At 41.4% G+C, this 24,460-nt stretch overlaps 1 protein-coding gene across 4 annotated transcripts in view; it reads right to left on the bottom strand.

Annotated features, from left to right (window-relative positions):
* Positions 1-24,460, bottom strand: part of DOP1A (DOP1 leucine zipper like protein A) — a 133,367-nt gene that overhangs the window by 88,079 nt on the left and 20,828 nt on the right. For 3 of the 4 annotated variants that reach the window (XM_077487325.1, XM_077487326.1, XM_077487324.1), the window contains exons 3-7: positions 9,843-10,024; positions 9,443-9,613; positions 7,916-8,105; positions 3,417-3,515; positions 917-1,016 (exon numbers count right to left, since the gene is read on the bottom strand). In XM_077487325.1, the coding sequence (XP_077343451.1) occupies positions 917-1,016; positions 3,417-3,515; positions 7,916-8,105; positions 9,443-9,613; positions 9,843-10,024 (742 nt within the window). Of the gene's footprint in view, positions 1-916; positions 1,017-3,416; positions 3,516-7,739; positions 7,884-7,915; positions 8,106-9,442; positions 9,614-9,842; positions 10,025-24,460 lie in introns of those variants that run through there. The other variant, XM_077487327.1, reaches the window with a different exon arrangement.

Raw genomic sequence — 24,460 nt, forward strand, 5'->3', positions numbered from 1 at the left:
ATTAGCTTTCTGATCATTTTTACGCAGGTAAGGTTAGCTCAAATATAGGGCTATGTTTATAGAAAAGGTCAAATACATAAGAGAAATATATATGTTGCCATTGTATATTTTCTTGTGAAAATACCAATGTTTTCTGAGTCACTAAAGCATCCACATTAGGAGTTCTCACTAAGACCAAAGGATCAGCATGATATTTGTGAAGCTAGAAAGGACAGCAATGGCAACCAACATATTTCTCTTATAATAGGTTCAAGAAGTTAATTTTTTGCTTCCTAATTGAATGCAGTGAGAAAACAATTTGCTGGAGCTTTGAACAAACTAGGTACATAATTGCTTTTCATGTTGGTTTAATAACTTTTCATGAGTCAGGCACCTGATGTACCTTTGTATGAAGATTATCTAGTGGGAAAGCTCATTTCACTATTGCCTACTGAATTAGAGCATGCATGGACCATCATTGGCTTTTCAATTCTAATAACAATCTGCACAGATACCATTTTGGAAGTATGATCATTCAGAGGCCATTAGAAAACGGATTTGGCTCTCAAATAGCCTTCTCTATCCGCAATATGGAGTTCACATGCTTCCTACACCATTGACATTTGTCAAAGTTGGCTCTCACTGTAGACTGTCAAATCAACTGCAGATTGGGCCGCTCACTACCAATAAGCTCTTGAGTAGCTTTATCTGCAAATCCTGAAATAAGGAGCTTATACGTTTTAACAAAATAATTCTGTAATAGGAGATCCAAGAAATGACAGCATCTTCCTGGCACAATGCAAAAAAATATATCACAAAAAACAAAAACACATGGCATATTAATTAATATAATCAGTTATTTGGCTTTAAGGCATTTCAAAATATAATGGAATTTTACCCCAGAAACTATGAAAAACACAGCACTGAACAAGCTTACCCAGGAGCCATGCATAAAGCCGCCGATTTAACGACATATCTCTGCGCAAGACCACACGCAGTGCTGCTGACAGGATCCGAATCATATCGGGACGGGTTGCCTAGGTAACCAAAGAAAAAAAATAGCCCAAATCACTGAAATATTTTAAGATCATACAGTGCTGTGAAAAAGTATTTGCCCCCTTCCTGAGTTTACATATTTTTTGCTTATTTGTCACACCTAAATGATTCAGATCAAACAAATTTTTAATACTACAGAAAGATAACCTGAGTAAATACAAAATGCAGTTTTTAAATCATGAATGAACTGTGATTAACCACGTTTTGGAAAGCGGAGTTAAATTTCACTTGCCACACCCAGGCCAGTTTACTGCCAGACCTGTTTAATTAAGAAATCACTTAAATAGAAGCCGTCTGACAAAGTAAATCGCGCTCAAAGATCTAAAAAAGCAACACACCATGCCTTGATCTAATGAAATTAAAGAACCGATAAGAAAGTAATTGACATGCATCAGTCTGGAAAGGTTACAAAGCCATTTTTATTGGCCCGTAAACACGATGCGAAAACTGGACAGAAAATACCGCTTTCGACATGATCGTGTGATAATCGGATCGTTAGTACAGAGCTTTTGAGAGCAGATCCCGACAATTCATCCGATATTAATAGACCAGACAAGCAAGAAAATGTTCCTCGTACGATACCAGAACGTACTATTTTAGTTTAGGCAGTACAGTTGTCATCAGAAAGTACAATACAAATACATTACAACACAACATCACTGGCCACATCTGTAAAAGTATTTACTCTGAACTGGTATATTGTATAGTTTAAAAAATATATATTTTGGCAGCTCAAGTGAACCACATATAGAGCAAAATGACTGTGCATGTGTCTGTGACATCAGAATGACATAGTGTCATGCATTTTAAAAATGTGCAACTGTCATTGAGAATATAAACCAACTCTGTATGAGGCCCCCCCCCCCCCCCCCCAGAACCTGAAGTGTCCTGGGCCTCCCTAAGGTTCCTTTCACACTGCAGCGCCGCTCATTTTTGCAGTGCTTAAAAACAAGGTAAAAAGCACAGTTTTGCGGCGCTTTCAAATCCCTTTTAATGCACTTCAAAAGCGCTCCCCATTCATTGCAACGGGCAATGTATTTAGAAAAAGCGCTATTTACAGCGCTCTCAACCTGCCCCAAAAATGCTGCATGCAGGACTCTTTATAAAGTACTGCCCGTGTGAAAAGACACACTGCAATGAATGGGAGGCGGTTTTCAGAGGCTATTTCTAGCGCTAAAGCGCCTAAAAACCACCTCAGTGTGAAAGGGGTCTAATGTCTAAAATCGGCCCTAGCTGGAGTGCTTTACACAATCACCACAAAAAACAATGGGCTTTAATGAAACATGTATAGTTTGTTTTACAAGGGAAAATGTCTACTAAGTGACATATGGCAGAAGGAGGTCGGTAATAAGATCAGAGAGATTTCTAACACAACAGATTTATAAGATAGAAATGCTAATTGGAAGTAAACAGGATAACAGCAGAACTTTCTACACGTAACAGAGAGAAGCTCAAAAAGGGACTAAAACAGCTTGGTGTTACCAGGGCACAAACAACAGAACACGTATGGTCATAATAGATGTGTACTGTATGACAGAACAAAGCTCTAAGTGTGACTAAGAGAAATTGGTTCCCACTATAGGACTGTATAGGATAAGAAGCTCCATTTTCTGGGGAGATGTAAAGAAGAAACACTTCACTAAAGGATCCACAACATACTTTGTCCTTGGTAGGTTTCTACAGCTGCTTTAGACATATTGGACAAATGAAGATAGAACCTATTCACCTACTAAATGGGCAGATTCTCAGCCTATTAGCTAGTTTTATTGTTAACATGTCGGGAATGCATTTGCATCATCCATGAAAATATTTATAGTTTGTAGTCATGCAAGAGAATATCTTGCATGGCACCCCCTCCCGTCTTCATTTATGAGACCCACATGGACCAGTACGATAAAATGTGAGACTGGAAAAATTCAAGAAGGCATCTAACCAAAGTGAGTGTCTAACCATCTGGAATGTTATATAATTCTGTCAGCTGATATATTTGATCCATGAATCCCTAAAGTGGCTCCAGAATTGAACTGAATGGCTCCCGATCGATGTTTTAATATGTTAACCCCTGAAAGGAAATTACAAGAAAATAGAAATAAACTGCATATAGATGTCAAACTAAAATATGAATGCACAAAACCATATGGCATTATTTATGAAAGTCAAAGCAAAGCTGAAGTTTCTACCCAACTAATCAGATATTAGCTCCTACGTAAAATAAAAACCACGACTAGAACAATGGAAGCAGTCCCACTTCTGCTCTGTTGTACATAAATCAACTCAGCTAATTTATGTGGTTCTTTGTATTTTACCAAATATTTCTAAAGAGAGTGGTTTAGAATCAAAACATTCACAATGAATAAAAAAATTGCCTTTGTCACCAGTACCTGACTCATATGGAAAGGGAAGCAAAACAAGATGAGATCCAAAGTGCTCCTCTGAACCAGCACACTGGAGTCCTGCACAGATGTACTCACGGCTTCCACCTGAAAAGGCAAAGGAAATATAAAATAAAATATATATATATAAAAAATGTATTTTAATATATATTATAAATAGAAGACAGAAGATAATATACCAAAGATAGTATACAGAATTGTGCACTGAAATATTTGTTTGATCATGTGGAACCTTTGTTCAATAAACCTTACGGAGGCCACACACGGGAAGAAATTGGTGTGTAAATAATTATGCAGTAGTCATGGTAGGGTTTCCATGTTGCAAAACAAATGTTCAATCTTTCAGTTATTAAAGTGTCCATTCAACCAAACTTTTTTTTCATTTTGGAAAAAAGGTTTATAACATATGACAGGTTTTACTGACCCCCTTAAGTGACACAGGACTAGTAGGAGCACATCAAAAAATCTAAAGCTTCCTAACCTTCCCCATACTTTTTTTTTTTTTTAAAAGGGCTGTTCTTGTGGTCTGTATTTCAATTGAAGAAATTTCCTCGTCCTTCCAGGCCTGCTGATCATGACCACTGGAACATGAAGTAATGAAAACCTTCCCCAAACCACTGTCCACATATATAAAAAAAAAAAAAAAAGGATTGGTGGCGAGGCACCCAATTAACATTGCCCGGGTGTGTATTTTGCCTTCATGAAAGTTGGTGCACCATACCCTACAGCACTGTTTTTTTTAAAGTGGAGGACATTAAGGAAATGGAAGGTCTGACTAGCGCGCTAAAAGATACAACTGAAAGGTTTACAAAAACGTGGTTTCCTGTACGGATTAATTCAAAAAGATTCCAGGGGATAATCTTCTGCACTTCTACACTTTCCTTACATCATTGACCCTCAATGGTCTTGAACCCCATTTGTCTGTCGGCATAATTTCTTTAGAAGATAAGTGCACTTTTGCTCCTCCTCCCGCTGGTTGTGCTGCCTCACCTGCCCCCTTCCTTTCCCCCCACCCTCTCTTTTCCCTCTTGCCCCTTTTTCCTCCCTCCTCCCTTTTTTTTCTCCTTCTTGTTCCCTTTTCTTCTATTTTAGGCTCACATTTCTTTTAATCGTCCATCCCGTATATCCTTCCACATTGCATTGGATTTTATGATGGGCAATTGATTAAGGAACTATCTACTTTCTTGGAGTCTATCGGGCTATGCTTTTGGCCCAAGATAGGTTTATGTTGTACCTATGTTGAATATTCCAAACCTAGATTTATGGTGGTATCCTGGTTGTACGCTTTCTAAATTTATACATAAATGGTTAGGTCTATATATCTTGTGTATTTCTATGTTTTTATGCTTATTGTAATTGTAAAAACATTCTATAAAGAATGCATAAAAGAAAGCTCCCCCAATGGCAGTACAGACTGCAATAGAAAAAAATGAGTTTCTAACCTTTACTATGTGACCATTTGCAGACATTAGGCATGCTACGTACAAGCAAATAAACTTTATCAAAATACACCAAACATACAGTGGATATAAAAAGTCTACACACCCCTGTTAATATGTCAGGTTTCTGTCATGTAAAAAAATTAGACAAATAATTTCAGAACTTTTTTCACGTTTAAAATGTGACCTATAAACTGTACAACTCAGTTGAAAAACAAACCACAATCTTTTAGGTGGAGGGAAATAAAAAAAATAAAAAAATAATAATAATATGGTTGCATAAATGTGCACACCCTTAAACTAATACTTTGTTGAAGCATCCTTTGATTTTATTACAGCACTCAGTCTTTTTGGGTATGAGTCTATCAGCAATATTTTCCCACTCTTCTCTGCAAAAACACTCCAAATCTGTCAGATTGCAAGGGCATCTCCTGTGCACAGCCCTCTTCAGATCACCCCACAGATTTTCAATCGGATTCAGGTCTGGGCTTTGGCTGGGCCATTCCAAAACGTTAGTCTTTTTCTAGTGATGACATTCTTTTGTTGATTTGGATGTATGCTTTGGGTCGTTGTCATGCTGAAAGATGAAGTTCCTTTTCATGTTCAGCTTTCCAGCAGAAGCCTGAAGGTTTTGTGCCAATATTGACTGGTATTTGAAACAGTTCATAATTCCCTCTACCTTGACTATGGCCCCTGTTCCAGCAAAAAAAAACAGCCCCAAAGTATGATGCTGCCACCACCATGCTTCACTGTGGGTATGGTGTTCTTTTGGTGATGTGCAGTGTTGTTTCTGCACCAAACATATCTTTTCGAATTATAGGCAAAAAGGTCAACCTTGGTTTTATCTGACCAGAACACATTTTCCCCACTTGCTTTTGGGAGACTTCAGATGCATTTTTGCAAAATGTAGCCTGGCTTGGATATTTTTCTTGGTAAGAAAAGTCTTCCATCTTGCCACTCTATCCCATAGACCAGACATATGAAGAATACGAGAGATTGTTGTCACATATCCCACACATCCAGTACTTGCCAGATATTCCTGGATCTCCTTTAATGTTGCTGTAGGCCTCTTGGCAGCCTCCCTGACCAGTTTTCTTCTCATACATTTTGGAGGGTAGTCCAGTTCTTGGTAATGTCGCTGTTGTGCCAGATTTTCTCCACTTGATGATAACTGTCTTCACTGTGTTCCATGGTATGTCTAATGCCTTGGAAATTCTTTTGTACCCTTCTCCTGACTGATACCTTTTTACAATGAGATCCATCTGATGCTTTGGAAGCCCTCTGCAGACCATGGGTTTTTGCTGTAGGATGTGACTAAAAATGTCAGGAAAGACCTACTAGAACAGCTGAACTTTATTTGGGGTTATTCAGAGGCACTTTAAACGATGGCAGGTGTGTAGTGACTCCAATTTAACATGAGTTTCAATGTGATTTCTTATGTTTTTTATTTTTACTCCACTTCCCTCCCCTAAAAGATATAAGCTAGTTTATCAATTGAGTTGTACAGTTTATAAGTCACATTAAAGGTGGAAGAAGTACTGAAATTATTTATCTTGGTCTCATTTTTTTTACATCACAGAAACCAGAGATTTTAATAGGGTGTGCAGACTTTTAATATCCACTGTATGTAGCATGCCCAGTCCCTCTCCTTCTGCTTACCCTGCTGTTTTTCATGTTGTAACGGTTGCAGTCAAAAACTGAGCATATAAACAGTCAGTAAACTCTGTTCAGAAGTGCAAATCACAAAAACAAAGCAACATTATTGCTACTTTAAAATTATCATTCCAAAGCATAGGTGGGCAGTGGGCAAAGATCTCCAGTATTGTCCATTATCTCCCTGCAGTTAAGCTTTTCCTCATTACTGAATTAAAGCAAAGCTCCACCCAAAAGGGAACACTCTGCTTGTCTGCTTCCTCTCCCTCTCCGCTGCCACATTTGAAAACTTTTGGGGGGGGGGGGAGTGGGTACCTGGTTTTGACAGGTACACGCTCTCACTTCCGGCTGAGTTTGATGCAGTAAAGTAAGCCAGAGGTTCAGCCCCCTCCTATCCCTGCCGCCGGCCCATTCACAGAGCACAGCACGATTCACACAGGCACAGTAAGAAACCAGCTGTGAAGCTGCAAGGATTCAACTGCAGGCTTCCCTTAGCTGAGATGGTGGCGCCAGCACCTGAGAGCCAATTCAGATGAGGACACAGCTGGATGCGCTAATATTAAAAGTCAGCAATTACTTTCACATGGCTTAATTCTGCACCTAATCTCTGTGTGGAGGGGTCCATGGTTAGGGTAGGGCTTTACTTCCTCATGTCAGAGATTCCAGCAAGGAGAACAGTGAGCGGCACAATAGTGACATCAAGAAATCTCACGCCAAATCTACTGACACTAGCAGTCAAGGAAGCACAGCAGTCATACAGCAAAAAGGTACATTTTGTCATGGAACTGCTTAGGCAAAATAACTTTTCAGAATTTTCTCTATAACATAACAAATAGTCACTTTTTGAGTTTAGTTCTACATTAAAGCTTAATTCGAGGAATTGAACCACTTTGATAAATGACATTGCTTGCCTTCTTCTGAAAATGTGGCTTGCTTGGTTTTGTCGGTGTTCAATAATTCTGAATCACAGACCCAGAATAAACATGTTGTAAAGGTGTCAATATTCCTCTTTTCTTTGCTTATTCTGGGTCAGTAACACAAAAGCAACTGGATCAATGAGAATAGCATGACAGCTAAGGAACTAGCAGTCTCAAAAGGAGAGGTAAGCAATTATTTTCTAACAGGTGTACTTTAATATATCCATTTATTGTAGTCATTTTTCGAACACAAGACAACAAAAGTATGTGGGTGTTAAGTGAGGTATATGAGGCACTGTCACCTTGGCAGCTATCCACCATGCTCAAAACTTCTGTGAATGGAGAATCATGTGACTGTGCTTGCGTCTAAAAGTCAAATGTTGGGCCCAAGTACTGTTAACTGACCAGGAGAGTAACACCATCACCCACTAAAAAAAAAAAAAAAAAAAGGCAATGGAATTTTTTAATATAACAGTACCATTAATTCAATGTCGCTTCCTATGATGTACAGCTGGTCTTCCATTGACAGTTTCCGATTCAAGTGTGATAAGACATAGGTGATGCCAGGAAGGCGCACGGCAGGGCTGGTGAGGAGACTGCCCCACAGGGCACTGTAGAAAGCAGACTGCTCCACGGCTGAGGCCACTTTCTCCAAGAGGGTGTTTGTTCTGAAAGAGGAACGTGTACGTTACTCAAAAAATCTAAAATGATATATACACAGATATATAAGAAAAAGAGATACTCTATGCTTGTATGCAGAGTAATCTTTTCCTTTATCTACTCTTATCTTGATTTTATGTATTTAAATTACTAGGGACATTCTTGTTTCCAGCTCGCTACAGCTCCTCAACTTTACTGACTGACATAAGCATCGCCTCCCTAGGTTTGCATTTACCAATATGGCAGCTGCTCCAGTAAAGTCTGGTGATCCAAATACATGAAAGTCGTGATTTTACCATTAGGTTTAAAATGTCAGTAATGTATAACGTAGCTACAAAAATGTCTGGATCCAACTACAGATAAACCTGAATTTTTACCTATAAAAAGTTAAAGTGTCACTAAACCACATCATAAAAACTATCAACAAATGGTGTATTACATGATGTTAATATTCACTCAAGTCACTATGAGATTCGTTTTCTATATTCTGCAAAAATAAAAACTGGTTGATCCTGCTGCTATTTCCAACTCCTGTCCATGTCCCCAATTCAGCTAGAGATTTTGCGGCTGTGGTGGCAACCTTGCACATGCTCGGTTTTCAGTGAGTTTCTATGCTGAGCCTTCCCCCCCCCCCATCACATCACATCGAAGCAGCCCATACAGTGGTAAACGACAAACCACTCCCTCTCAGCTAAACACAATGGGGGTGGATATTACATGTAGATTAATTGAGGCTTCACCTCCCTCTTATTGTAAGACACAGGCTGGAGGTGAATGACACAGCCTGTGACTGGCAGAAATTCGCGCACACCGTGCTATTGCAACAAATAATAAATATTTGATTTCAAATATATATTTGTATGAGAATTTGAAACAGTTTTGATATTAATTATATATTTTTACTCTGTACTCCAAAGTATTTTTTATTTTATTTTAATTTATGTGAGCAGCGGCAGATGACTAGAGGCTCCTCCTGCTTATGTTTTCCTGCAGACAGGCTGGAAATTATCTAGGTCATGTGGCAGCTGCATATTAATTAGGAAAAGGTACTATGTTTTTTTTTTTTTATTACAGTGCCATCATCCACATACAGAAAGAGAAGGGACAATGTAAACTAAACACTGTGTGTTTAAAAGTATCACTTTAAACCAGGGGTCTCAAACTGATGCGAAACTACAAGTCCCATGAGGCATTGCAAGGCTGGCAGTTACAAGCCTGACTCCCACAGGCAGAGGCATGATGGGACTTGTAGTTTTGCAACAGCTGGAGGGCCAGTTTGAGACCCCTGCTTTAAACCAATTAGAACACACAAAAAAGGTAGTGGGCTCTTTCTGTAATCACTTACCTGTCGTAGTATTCAGAGCCCTCTTCCAAGCCAGGCAGAATACCAGTGAGCAGTCCTTGTAGGCCTGGCTTTAAGGTCTTGCCCAGAGGTAGATAGTACATCTCATACAAACTAAGTAATACTGGTTTCACAGACATTGCAGCATTTGTAAGCAGAGGGAAAAGGCCAGCGCTAAAAATAAATACAATAAAAGAAGAGAAAATTAAGGACAATGCCTAGAAAAATATGTATTAAAATACTCCAAAAAGGTACATAAGCCTTTAAAGTCCACATTTTTCAATGAGCTAGCACGACTCAAAATGTGCGCTACCAAACGGTGGAGCAGAACATTAAAAGGTGAAACCATATACTTGTTTTATAGAAGTAAATTAAAGGTCATAGGTTTAGCTCTTTTACTTACCTGTACAGAAAGAGATCTTTGGCGAGGCGCTTTGGTCCAATAATTTTGAAAATGATTTCGTACGTTTCCAGCGCTTTCCTGTGAACTCCACCTGGCAATGCTGGATGAAGACATTGTGCCAGTCGTTTCCCTATGGTTAACTTTCTAGGGACTACTTGATATTTCGCATTGTTCTGTAACACCTAGAAAAAAATAACAGCGTGTCAGTTTTTGTAAGGTCACATTTGATTACTACCTAAAGTTCTCCCTTGGTTATTGTAATTGCCTAGCTTGTCAGTTATGTTGTTTTCATTTGTCAAAGCCTGCCAGGGTCTTCTAATACATTAGTAACATGCACACACAATATATCATATAATAATATATATATATATATATATATATATATATATATATATATATATATACATATATATATACATATATATATACATACATACATATACATATACATATATATACACACATACACACACACACACACACACACGCCATAACATTATGACCACTGACAGGTATGCCCTGTACACATGGTCGGACTATGGAAAATGTGCGATCGGATCTTGTTGTTGGAAAATCCGCTCACGTGTGGGCTTCATCTGACTTTTTTTCGACACACAAAGTTTGAGAGCAGGATCTAAAAATTTCCGACAAAAAAACCCGATCGTCTAAATGCCGACTGTGTGTAGACAATTCCGACGTCAAAGTGCCACGCATGCTCAGAATAAATTACGAGACAAAAGCTATTGGCTACTGCCCCCTTTATAGTCCCGTCGTACATGTTTTACGTCACCGCGTTCTAAACGATCGGATTTTCAGACAAATTTGTGTGATTGTGTGTATGCAAGACAAGCGTGGGCAAAAATCAGTCGAAAAAAAATCTGATGGATTTTGTCGTCGGAATGTCCGACCGTGTGTACCGGGTACAGGGCAGTAGAGTGAAATACATTGTTTATCTTGTTATAATGGCATCTGAAAGTAGGTTGGATATATTAGGCAGCAACTGAACATGTTGTCCATGAAGCAGATGTCTTGAAAGAAGAAAAAAACTTAAGGATTTGAGCGATTTTGACAAGGGCCAAATTGGGTCAGAGCAACTACAAAACTGCAGCTCTTTTTGGATGTCCTGATTTGCAGTGGTCAGGACCAACCAAAAGCTGTGAATGGAAGGAAAATTGATCCTTTTTTTCCAACTCAGTGATTCTGTTTTTTATTTTTCTTAGCATGGTGGTGTCCTATCTCTCACTTAGATGTTATAAGTTGCACTAGTAAATACAGCTGTATAAAACTGTCTTTATTTCAGGCTGCAAAGCAACAAAACGTGATTATTTTAAAAGTATCTTTTTATACCCACTGTATGTAAGGGTTTACAATAACTAAAGTGGTTCTAAATGCAGAAGTTTTCTTACCGTAATGCATTCTCTGCATTATGGTTAAAAAAATTAAAAAAAACCTTCTGTGTTCATCTCCACTCCCAGCTCCCTTATGGCTGGGTTCACGCTGCTGCGGAGACCAGATCAGATGTGATTCGCACCGCACTGCAGTGCAAATCACATCCGATCCCTGTGCGATGAGAGTTCAGCCATACAGATAGTATGGCTGAATTCGCATCGCATCCGGCTGAAACTCGCACAGGACCCTTTTGTTCACACCATGCGATCCGATTCCTGTCCGAGTTTGCAGATCGCACTGCGATATGCGAACTGATCTGGGGGTGTCATTAACGTTTCACTGACACTCCCAGCAGTTTGCATAGGGCAGTGTGAACTGCCACCGGGAGGCATGCGATGTGGGAACCCGCAGCGGATTCGCAGCGTTCCCGCATCACTGAAGTGTGAATCCAGCCTTATACTTACCTGAGCCCCATCTCGATCCAGGGCTGAGCTCAAGAGCAATCGGCTCTCTCCTCTCTTTCTCCCTACGCACTGTCCTTGGAGGCAGCAACGGGAGCCATTGGCTCCTGCTATTGTCAATCACGGCCTGCTAGAAGGAAACAGGGCTGTGCTGCGCTGTTTGTGTCAACGGACACACAGAGCGTGGCTCAGGATCAAGCGCGCATGAGTGCCCTCCTAGCAAGTGGTTTGCTATGGGGGGTTGGTGCAGAAGAGGGGGATCAGGGCAGCTCTCTAAAAAATTATTGCACAGAGTAGGCAACTAGGATGTGTGTTATTTTAAGAAAAAAAAAAAACACATTCTACTTTACAAACACTTTCAATCAAAAACAAAAAACAAACAAACAAAAAAAAAAACACACACACACACTTGTCAAAAACAGCCAAACAGATTTTTGTTCACATACGATTAGATGATTGAAGTCAGGAAGGCTTTAAGTTTAGTGAAAATCTACTTTGCAAAGTGAAAAAATTGCCTTTGCTAAGTGAACACCATATCCTTCAGTAAATAATTCCCAATTTCTCCAAGCACTGTGGTGAATAAGAAATGGCTGATTAGCACAGCACAAGTCAAGGTATTATGTATAGCTATCTAAAGCATGTCTGCATGTATGCAGTATGCAACAGTAAAGTTATAGAAACTATTTGAATTCATTGAAGAGGTTTATGCTCGGCTTGTCTCTCCCCTCTTACAATGTTACAATAACTCATTCACCTCCTGATCTGGCATCTTTTCATAAAAAATAAAAAATAAAAATTCTTATGCTATATTAGGCTGAAAACCTGACTAGAGTTATTTTAATGATGTAGAGTACAGGTTCGCCCATGGGAAGAAGCTGATCGATAGAACTGATGACTTTGCATTGTTCCAAATAAAGGGCAGGCTGTGGAAAATTAAACCTGTGGGAGTCTGAACGGGTGCTAGACATAATAAAAAGCCAAAAGCCAAGTAAACAGATCTATAAAAATCCTACATGTATATATGAAATATATTAAAACCTGTCTGATTTAAATAACATTTTGATGTGGGTTAAAATACACCAGTCCCCTGACAACATATCTAGGCATATGCAGTTCTGCAACATTTCACATAAAACCATCACTGAGAAAGAAGTGTTTAAAGTGAACCTTCATTCCAATGATACCCTTTATCCAAGTTGAAGCATTGCTCAGGGCTCCGATTTATGAGACCGCTCCCAGTTTGGAGACCACTCCCCGTGTGGGAGACTGAAGGTCTCATCAGGGGTCAGAGGGCCCAGCCAGAAGAGACAGAGGTCCCAGCCACAAGCCAGGAGACAGCAGGTCTCGGTTCCAGGAGTTAAGTCAGCTCCTATCTTTTGGCTGGAGGTGAGCCATGCAGCAGGGCACTGCGACTGAATCACCCCAATCTCACGCCTCATAATGGGACTTAATGGGGCTATAGCATTTTAGACCATAATTTATAAAAATACACACACATAAAAATTGGTCAAAAAAAACTAAAAACAAAAAAACAAACACCATTCAAGAAAGTGTACCAGCTATTTTAGCATATGCTTATACCGTAGGAATGTAGGTTAAAAATAAAAAGTATAAAAGGTTAAGATGTATATAAAGAAAGGGACACTCTCTCTCTCTCTCTCTATATTATATATATATATATATATATATATATATATATATATATATATATATATATATATATAGTCCAATCTTTAATGGGCTGCCCGGCAATAGTGCATAAAAGCACTGCTAAAAATATGAATAATCAGATGCTCTGCAATGAGTATCCCAATCGCGTAAAAGAAAAGACACAACCGGATAGCCAGGAGTGCCATAGGGCTAATGCAGAGCGTCCCACAGGTTTGACTAAACAAGTCAGCATTGCAGACCTGCCCGATTCTAAAAAAATATAGGCCAGCATTCATCTGGAGTAATTTGCAGTAAGTGCATAGCCCGCCAAACCCCCAGGTTTATAAAGCCATGGGCAGTGTAGATTGGAGAAGAGTGGAGGGGTGCCGCCAGCCAATCAGTGGCGGTGAGCTTTCCCCTTAGCTGGTACTGGCTACACAGGCAATCGCGGCCCCCTTGCTGTGCGACTCCCCGCCTATTAGTGGCTTGCATGGACTACTGCCGGCAGCCCATTAAAGATCGGACAATACAATATATATTCCCTAGGGAATTGTGAGGCACTTTCTTTATACACATCTTTTAATTTTATTCTTACCATATCCCTCAAAACATTACATTACATTGCATATTGGTGATTTTTTTTTTATTGTTTCTGTGCTACACATATGCCTGGCTGACCCCAGTTTCTCACAGAGGTATGGCTTTGCTCTGCCGACCCCTGGTGGTATTTCTGGAGGGTGAGACTTATTACTTTGGATTTTACCTTACGCCAATTGTGGCTAGGTGATATAGAAGTAGCTTTTACTTGGTGTAACGTGTATTATACAATATGATGTAATGAATACAAGTGTTAAGCTGTTTCTAATGATACAGCCCTGAAGAAGGAAAATAAATCACATTTGGAGTGCAATAACAAATGTAAAATCGCAATCAGAGGCTAAAAAAAAAAAGATTACGAAACACATAGTGGAAGAAAGTAAAAATAACCCAAACTTTTTTTTTTTTTTTAGATATATTAACAGTAAAAAGACAAAATCGGCGCACATTGCACACTTAAAAGAGCAGGATGGAAGGATGGTTACAGATGACACAAAGAAGGCAATTGTACTAAATGCCTTCTTCTTCACAGGTTTTACACAGTAAAGAAAGGGGTTTACAAACAGTGACTGCAGTGTTAGTGACACAACACGTGACATACCCATGTGGCTAACAGAGGTCGGAGTCAACGAAAGACTTAACCACTTCCGGACCGCCAGATGCTGATGTACGTCCTCACTTTGAGGCATCAGTTAGCTGTCATAACCCTGGTATTGGCGTGTTCGGCCTGTGGCCTGGTACAAGATAAAAGTGGTCTCTGCAGCAGATTCGATGTACGATCACTTTTATTGGCGGTGGGAGAGGGGGCCCCACACCGCAATCCGGTGCCCTCCGCCGCTTACTGGAGCTGTCGGCAGCAGCGGAGGCGGTTGGATCCTTCTAAGGGCTGTGCATGGAGACGAGTGAGGGGAAGATGGCCCCCGTCTCCATGACATTGCAGGGCAGAAGGGACGTCAAAATGACACCTCCGCCCATAGCTCTTAAAGGGCCATTTTTTGTCTTTTTTTTTTTTATGATAATATTTTTTATTGCATTTTAGTGTAAATATGAGATCTGAGGTCTTTTTGAGTTTAAGAGGTCCTTTCATGCTTTTTTTCTATTACAAGGGATTTTTGCATTCCTTGTAATAGGAATAAAATTGACACAATTGTTGTTTTTTTTTTTTTTTTTTTTTTTTAAACAGTGTAAGAATAAAAACTAAATCAGAAAAAAAAAAAAAATGTAAACGTGCCTTGTCCCGCCGAGCTCGTGTGCAGAAGCGAACGCATACGTGAGTAGCTCCCGCATATGAAAATAGTGTTCAAATCACACATGTGAGGTATTGCCATAATCAGTAGAGTGAGAGCAATCATTTTTTAATACAAGGGCAGAGACATATTCCTGGGAATTATAGGCCAGTCAGCCTGGCATCAATAGTGCGTAAATTATTGGAGGATTATATCCAAAGTTTACTGAGAAGAAGAATAACATTAGTGGTAATCAGCATGGGTTTATGGGAGGACGTTCCTGCCAGACCAATCTGCTAACATTCTATGAGGAAGTAAGCAGTAATCATGATAGCGATTTACAAATATCTCAATGGGGATCCCAGCATAGGAAATAAATTATTTAGTCCTAGGGAGTGTAAAAAGCCACAAAATAAGACTGGAGGAGAAGCGGTTTAAACTCAAACTGCATAGGGGGTTCTTCACTGTTAGGGCAATAGGGATGTGGAACTCTCTTCCACAATTGGTGGTGGATGCAGAGAGTATGGATATCTTTAAATGACTCAAAGATGTATATCTTAAAAAGACACAACATAGAGGATATGGATACACATGCACCTACAGTTTGAACTGGATGGACTATTGTCTTTTTTTCAGCCTTACCGACTAAGTAACTATGCTATTGGTTTTTATTTGCTGTGGGAATATTGTACTACATTTCTATGGTATACACATATGCTAAAAAAGCCAGTACACTTTCCTGGATGTTTTTATCATTTGTACCAATAAACATTGAATATTTTTATACATTATGGCCCAAAATGCTATAACTTACCCTTTTTGTTGCCGATAAAATCTCATTATGAGGGTTCTTTGTTAAAGAATATTTAGGGTAGTTTAGACAGGGTATATCTTAATGCTTGGAACACATTTACACACAATCAGGAAGTGTGGGCAATAGGACTACAATCATCAGCGTTGGTGTCTTCCGGCATGTATTTGTTTTTATTTTTTCTGCTTTTCTCTTTTCTAAACTAATTTTCAGGCTTGAACATTTTTGTTTTAGCCCATGGAAAGCTAGCAACTAGGTTAGGTTACTGAGGAGATGATTAAGTGTGAAATAAAAATAAAATGCACATTTCATGTAGTTTTAATGCACTCCAATTGAAGTCTATCCAGGCCAAAAATGTGTGATCATGACCCAAAGAAGATCTTGTACTTTTTCTGAGCATTTGGTATCAGCACATCATTCCGTTGTGAACAAGCACTGGGTTAACCCAAATACTGCTGCATACGCAAGCACCAGCGGCTGCTTAGGCACGTAAAAAAATTCTGAATTTTATACTAGAAATATTTTTAAAGAAATACATCTTTACAAAAAAACTGCCTATGGAGATAAAGGGTGCCTGTAGATAAAAACAAACTGTGCAGCTTTGACTGAAGTTGAATAATGCCTTTGCTATAAGTGTAGGCTATTTATGTAGCTCCTGAGGCCTGATGCCTCACTGTTTACCTCCACTATCACAGGAGCGAGCTCTCAAATGCAGAGCTACTACATCAGGGAAATCGCACGTGAGGAGGTTTGAATCAAAGAAAGAGCTCGCTCCTGTGATGGTGGCAGTGAATAGTAAAAGCTAGGAGGCTCATAACAATGTCCTAGTCACAAGACAGGATGGGATGATGCGATCTCTGGGAGGTTTTCAGTCAGGAGATACATAAACAACCTACACCTATAGTAAAGGCATTATTCAACTTTGGTTTAAGCCTCTAAATGTTCATGTGCATGTAGCCATATACAGTGCCTTGTATTCAATACCATATTCAATTGTATTCAATACCTTATTCAATATTCAATAAGTATTCATACCCCTTGAGCTATTTTGCAAAGAAGAATGGGCAAAAATGTTAGTAGAACCACCATTCACTGTAATTACAGCTGCTAGTCTTTTTGGGGATTTCCCTGCCAGCTTTGCACATCTAGAGAGTAACTAAGTATTGACTCAGTGGGGCTGAATACAAATGCACGCCACGTTTTTCACATATTTATTTGTAAAATAATTTAAAACCATTTATAATTTTTCTTCCACTCCACAATTATGTGCCACTTAGACCCGGTTCACACAGGGGCGACACGACTTTCAACACGACTTTTGGAGGCAACTTGGACACAACTTCAACACGACTTGGGGCGACTTACAACACGACTTTAAGTCTCCCCAGGCCAGGCGACTTTTGCCATGGCCAATCAGAGAATGAGCTCTCAAGGGGGAACTCCATACCAAATTTAAAAAAACAAAACAAAAACGCGTGGGTTCCCCCTCCAGGAGCATACCAGGCCCTTAGGTCTGGTATGGATTTTAAGGGGAACCCCCTACGCCGAAAAAACGACGTGCCCCCCCCGGATCCATACCAGACCCTTATCCGAGCACGCTACCCGGCCGGCCAGGAAAGGGGTTGGGGACGAGCGAGCCCCCCCCTTCCTGAGCCGTACCAGGAAGAGGGGGGCCACGCGGCCTTTCCACCCCAAAGCACCTTGTCCCCATGTGGATGTGGACAAGAGCCTCTTCCCGACAACCCTGGCCGTTGGTTGTCGGGGTCTGCGGGCAGGGGGCTTATTGGAATCCGTGAGCCCCCTTTAATAAGGGGGCCCCCGGATCCCGGCCCCCCATACTATGTGAATGAGTATGGGATACAATGTACCCCTACCCATTCACCTGTGAAAAAAATGTACAACAAAAAAAACAACACAACACACAAGGGTTAAAATAGTTTATTGCACAGCTCCGGGGATCTTCTTCTGTCTTCAGGGGTCTTCTCCCTGGACTCCTCCACTATCTTCTGCTCTTTTGCTAGCTCTTTTACTAGCGGAGGAGCCCAGCTTTCTTCTTCGCCGCCGCCCTCTTCTTCCGACTTCGGGGGTCTTGTCCCCCTCTTCGGTTATTCTTGCAGGGCCACCGTGCCTTCTTCTAGCTCTTTTACAAGTGGTGGCCCGGTCTTCTGTCGCCGCTGCCTTCTGTTCTTCTGGAGATGTTGCCTCATCGCTGTCTCTGGTCATAATGACAGGACATCACCAGATGATGTCCCCACTCAATATGATGTCACAGTCCCAGAGGATGCTGGGACTGTGACATCATAATGGGCGGGGACATCATCCCGTGATATCCCTATATAAGTCGCCGCGTGTCCCGTCATTGTGACCGGAGACCGCGACAAGGCAACATCTCCAGAAGAACAAAAGGCAGCGGCGACAGAAGACCGGGCCACCCCTTGTAAAAGAGCTAGAAGAAGACGCGGTGGCCTGGCAAGAAGAACCGAAGAGGGGGACAAGACCCCCGAAGTCAGAAGAAGAGGGCGGCAGCGAAGAAGAAAGCCGGGCTCCTCCGCTAGTAAAAGAGCTAGCAGAAGATAGCGGAGGAGTCCGGCGAGAAGACCCCCGAAGACGGAAGAAGACCCCCGGAGCTGTGCAATAAACTATTTTAGCCCTTGTGTGTTGTTTTTTTTACATTTTTTTCACAGGTGAATGGGTAGGGGTACATTGTACCCCATACTCATTCACATAGGGTGGGGGGCCGATATCCGAGGGCCCCCTTATTAAAGGGGGCTCACGGATTCCAATAAGCCTCCCGCTCGCAGACTCGAACAACCAACGGCCAGGGTCAACAAGGTGCTTTGGGGTGGGGGGCCGCGCACCCCCCCATGTTGAGGGCACGGGGCCTGGTACGGCTCGGGGGGGGGGGGGGGGGGCGCTCGCTCGTCCCCACCCCCTTTCCTGGCCGGCCGGGTACCGTGCTCGGATAAGGGTATGGTATGGATCTGGGGGGGACCCCCACGACGTTTGTTCGGCGTAGGGGGTTCCCCTTAAAATCCATACCAGACCTAAGGGCCTGGTATGCTCTCGGAGGGGGGACCCACGACAATTTTTTTTAATAAATTTGGCGTGGAGTCCCCTCTTGAGAGCTGATAATTCTGTGAGAGTCGCCTCCGTATAGATGGAGATCGGACTTAGAGGCGACCTCCATTGAAATCAATGGGTACCAGTCGCCTACAAGTTGGATAGAAGTAGTAAAGGAACCTTTTCTGAAGTCGGAGCGACTTCAGTAATGTGCATTAACTTAAGACGGCTCTCATTCACTTACATTGATTTTTACATCTAGCGCGACTTAAGGCGACTAGGGGCGACCTGAAGTCGGATCTGAGTCGCCCCTGTGTGAACCGGCTCTTAGTGTTGGTCTATCACATACAGTGCCTTGAAAAAGTATTCAAACCCCTTGAAATTTTCCACATTTTGTCATGTTACAAACAAAAACATAAATGTATTTTATGTATGTGAGAGACTAACACAAAGTGGCACATAATTGTGAAGTTTAAGGCAGGGGTTGACAAATTTGCTTGGAATCTAGGAGCCAGCTAAAAAAGTTAGGAGCCAGGTCCGTGACGGCGATCTGGACCTGTCCCTGGCCTGACATGGAGACGAGTGAGGGGAAGATAGCCCCCAGCCCCCCACATATGAGATCACCTCTCATTGGACACACCGCTCGAGTGCTAAATGGCCGCTGTGATTGGTCATTTAGCATGATCTGTGATTGGCTGTATCCAAGGGACACGGCCAACACAGAACTTCCCCGATGCTAGCCCATGGCGGCGTGCAGAGGGGAAGTAAACAGGAGGATGTCTAGGGACGCCCTCCCGGCAATTGGTGTCCGCGCTGTAGACATCTTTCGTCTATAGCGCGGGCACGAAGTGGTTAACAAAAGAATGTGACTATTATTTCCGACATATTCCCGCTCATTTACTGCCATTTCCCTGCTAAGGGTTCGATCAGGTCCGCCTGAAAAACTGACAGGTGAACCTGATCAGACAGCCCTTGTGAAAGGGGTCAAGCAGGGAGGATTACAAATAATATTTTTTTTTTTCCTTAATTAAAATAAATTTTTTTTTTTACTTTTTACAAAAAAAAAAAAAATAAATTACAAAAAAAAAAATTATATATATATATATATATAAAATTAAATTAATAAATAAATTAATAAATTTAATAATATATATATAATATAATGAGAAGCCATTTACCAGCCACCACACTCACTGTTGGGCAAAAAACAGGCAGGGGAGCTTCACTCCATTAGGAATTAGCATTATTGGAATAGGGTGTAATTTCTACATCCACCACAAGATGGCGCCAGACTACCGAAAGATTTTAGAAGGCCGCAAAGCCGCGGCCTCAATTACTGGCCGGCGCGGCCCGATGGAATTGCGCGGCGGAGTTCGGGGTCCAAATGGAGACAGGATACCCCAGCAGCGTTGCCCCAGTCGCCAGGACACGAAATCTAGGCGCAAATGCGACCTGGCGACCGGGGTTTGTCGAGCCCTGGTTTAAGGAAAATGATAAATGCTTTTCAAAAAAATAAAAATAAAATAGCTGAAAAGTTAGGCGTGCATTTGTATTCAACACCCTTTACCGATAGCCCTAACTAAAATCTTGTGGAACCAATTGCCTTAACAAGTCACATAATTAGTAAATACAGTCCACCCGTGTGTAATTTGATCTCAGTATAAATACTGCTGTTCTGTGAAGCCCTCTGAGGTGTGTTAGAGAACCTTAGTAAACAAACAGCATCTTGAAGGTCAAGGAACTCAGGGATAAAGTTGTGGAGAGGTTTAAAGCAGGATTAGGTTATAAAAAAAAAATAAAAAATATCCCAAGCTTTGAACATCTCACAGAGCACTGTTCAATCCATCATCTGAAAATGGAAAGGGTATGGCACAACTGCAAACCTACCAAGACATGGCTGTCCACCTAAACTGACAAGCCGGGCAAGCAGAGCATTAATCAGAAAAGCAGCCAAGAGGCCCATGGTAACTCTGGAGGAGCTGCAGAGATCCACAGCTCAGGTGGGAGAATCTGCCCATAGGACAACTATTATGCCACGTACACACGATCGCACCTTCCGACAACAAAATTCAATTTTTTTTTCCTGATGGATGTTGGCTCAAACTTGTCTTGCATACACACGGTCACGCAAATCTTGTCGGAAACGTCAAGAATGCGGTGACATACGACAAGCCTAGAAAATTGAAGTTCAATAGCTAATGCGGCTCTTCTGCTCGATTCCGAGCATGCATGGGATTTTGTGCGTCGGAATTGTGTACACACAATCGGAATTTCCGACAACGGATTTAGTTGTTGGAAAATTTGAGATCCAGATCTCAAATTTTGTTTGTCAAAATTCCCACGCAAAATGTCCAATGGAGCCTACACATGGTCAGAATTTCCGACAACGAGCTCCCATCGAACATTTGTTGTCCGAAAATGAAATCATGTGTATGCGGCATTAGTCATGCACTCCACAAATCTGGCTTTTATGGAAGAGTGGCAAGAATAAAGGCATGGTTAAAAGAAAGCCATAAGAAGTCCAGTTTGCAGTTTGTGACAAGCCATGTTAGGGACACAGCTAACATGTGGAAGAAGGTGCTCTGGTCAGATGAGAATAATATTTAACTTTTTGGCCTAAAAGCAAAACGCTATGTGTGGTGGTAAACTAACACCGCACATCACCCTGAACACACCATGAAATCGTGAAACATGGTGGTGGCAACATCATCATGTTGTGGGGATGCTTTTCTTCAGCAGGACCAGGGAAGCTTGTCAGAGTTGATGGGAAGATAAATGGAGCCAAATACAGGGCAATCTTAGAAGAAAACCACCAGAGTTACAATGGAATGGTTTAGATCAAAGCATATTCATGTGTTAGAATGGTCCACTCAAAGCCCAGACCTAAATCCAATTGAGAATCTGTAGCAAGACCCGAAAATTGCTGTTCACAGACGCTCTCCATCCAATCTGACAGAGCTTGAGCTATTTGGCAAAGAAGAATGGGCAAAAATGTCACTCTGTAGATGTGCAAAGCTGGTAGAGACATATTCAAAAAAAGACTTTCGACTGTAATTGCAGTGAAAGGTAATTGTACAAAATATTGACTCAGGAGGGCTGAATACAAATGCATACCATACTTTTCACATATTTATTTGTAGAAAAATTGGAAAACCATTTATCATTTTCCTTCCACTTCAAAATGGTGTGCCACTTTGTGTTGGTCTATCACATAAAATCCCAATAAAATACATTTATGTTTTTGGTTGTAACATGACAAAATATGGAAAATTTAAAGAAGTTATGAATAGTTTTTAAGGCACTGTAAAATCCCATCTTACATTCCACAATTAATAGAACCACAAAAACAAACACTGATCAAATGCACAAAGTGCAATTTAATCTATATCAATCACCAGTGATCATTTTGACGTCAATTGTTGATTTCATTTTAGTCATAGTCTTTTGACTAAAACGCCATTTCCGTATTTTAGTCATCTGAATTGTTTTAGTTTTAGTCATATTTTAGTGGACTAAAATCTCCAGTACATTTTAATTGACTAAAATCAAATGGGTTTAGTTAAACTGTAATGCATTATTTATTGTAAATGCACTCCATTCTGGATGCAAGCTTTTAACGAGTTTCTGGATGCATTCCAGATGCTTTTCTTCTTTTTTTTCCCCTTTTCACTGGACTACAGTCCACTACAGTCCAGTGCAGGAAAAATGCAGCATGTTCTACTTTTTTTCTGGAACTGGGAAGCCCTGGAACTGACCACACTGGTGTGAATTATGCCAGAAACCATATAACCTACTTTCCATGTGTTTTTGATGCAGAAAAAAAAATGCGCTAGACTGCATGTGGTGTGAACTGGCCCTCATACAAAATGAAGAATAAAGCATAAATGTGACAAGATTAAGAGCAGAACTTCAGCCCAACGCTAACTCGTCTTAAAAATTTCTCCTCGCCCTCCTGCTACCTGTACTGCCTAACGTATATATAAAAAAAAAATGATGTCTGGTCACGATCCCCTGTGTCATTAAGTGGGCGCTGCACGGAGAGTATGACACCAGCTGGGAATTCTGGGAGCAGTGATGTCACTCACAGGATCCCATGTTCCAGCCACTATCGGTACTCTCTCCTCTCCCTTTCAACCACCACTGACTGACACAAGAGAGGCGGGGCTGCGGATCACGTGACTGGGCCGGAGAAGAGTAAAAATAAATATCTTTTTTAAACAGGTTAGACAGCATAGGTAGCAGGAGGGGGAAAGGAACATTTTTAGGATCAGTTAGTGTTAGGCTGGAATTTTACCTTCATTTAATCTTGGTTACAGTCTGCAGATGGGTAGAAAAGCTGAAGTTTAATCTGCTTATATGTTGCCTTCCAAGTTTCTTTCAGCTTTCTTGCAGCAACACATTTTTTTTTTTTAAGTGGTTGTACAGTCAGAAGTTTATTTATTTTTTTATCTTAATGCATTCTATACGCTATTTTCTGTGTAGCAGCCCCCCTCAGCCCCCCCCCCCCCCAATACTTACCTGGGCCTCTTCTGATCCAGCGATATTGCATGAGAGATTCGGCTAGCCGGGACTCTCCCCCCTGATTAGAGACAGCAGCGGAGCACCATTGGCTCCCGCAGCTGTCAAAGCAAGTGAGCCAATGAGGAGAAAAGGGGGGCTGAGCTGGGCCAGGCCAGAAACAATGGAAATGAATGGAAACACAGAGCAGTGGCTTGGGTCGCGTGCCCCCAAAGCAAACAGCTTGCTGTGGGGGCCCTTGGCTGAGGGGAGGGGACAAGAAGTGCCAGCAAGGGACCCAAGAAGAGGAAGATCTGGGCTGTTGAAAACCACTGCATAGAGGAGGTGAGTATAAGGCCCCTTTCACACAGCCTGTCCATTTTCATCTGATCGGAAGGACAGATGACAAACGTATCGTCATCCGTCTGGTTTTGAGCGGATCGGATGGCAGGTGGGTGTCAGCGAATGCATATCCACTGACATCCGCCTGCCCATACAAGTCAATGGATGGACCACTCGGATCTGTCTGAAAAACAGACAGGCCATCCATTGACTTGTATGGGCAGGCAGATGTCAGCGGATATGAGTCCGCTGACACTCACCTGCCATCCGATCGGCTCAAAACAGACAGATGAGGTTTGTCATCCGTCCATCTGATTGGATGAAAATGGATAGGCTGTCCGTTTTCATCCGATCTCCCCATAGAGCAGTGGTCATCAACCCTGTCCTCAGGGCCCACTAACAGGCCAGGTTTGCAAGATAACTGAAATACATCACAGGTGATATAATTTGCTACTCAGTGATTGTAGTATTCGAGTCTTCATCTCCCCAAGGCAATATATAAAACCTGGCCTGTCAGTGGGCCCTGAGGACAGGGTTGAAGACCACTGCCATAGAGAACCGTGGGGCTCTGACAGGTTTGTCCCT

Source organism: Lithobates pipiens, unplaced genomic scaffold (genome assembly GCF_037356315.1).
Source record: "Lithobates pipiens isolate NorthernLeopardFrog02 unplaced genomic scaffold, aLitPip1_a1.2 Scaffold_18, whole genome shotgun sequence".
NCBI classification, from domain to species: Eukaryota; Metazoa; Chordata; class Amphibia; order Anura; family Ranidae; genus Lithobates; species Lithobates pipiens.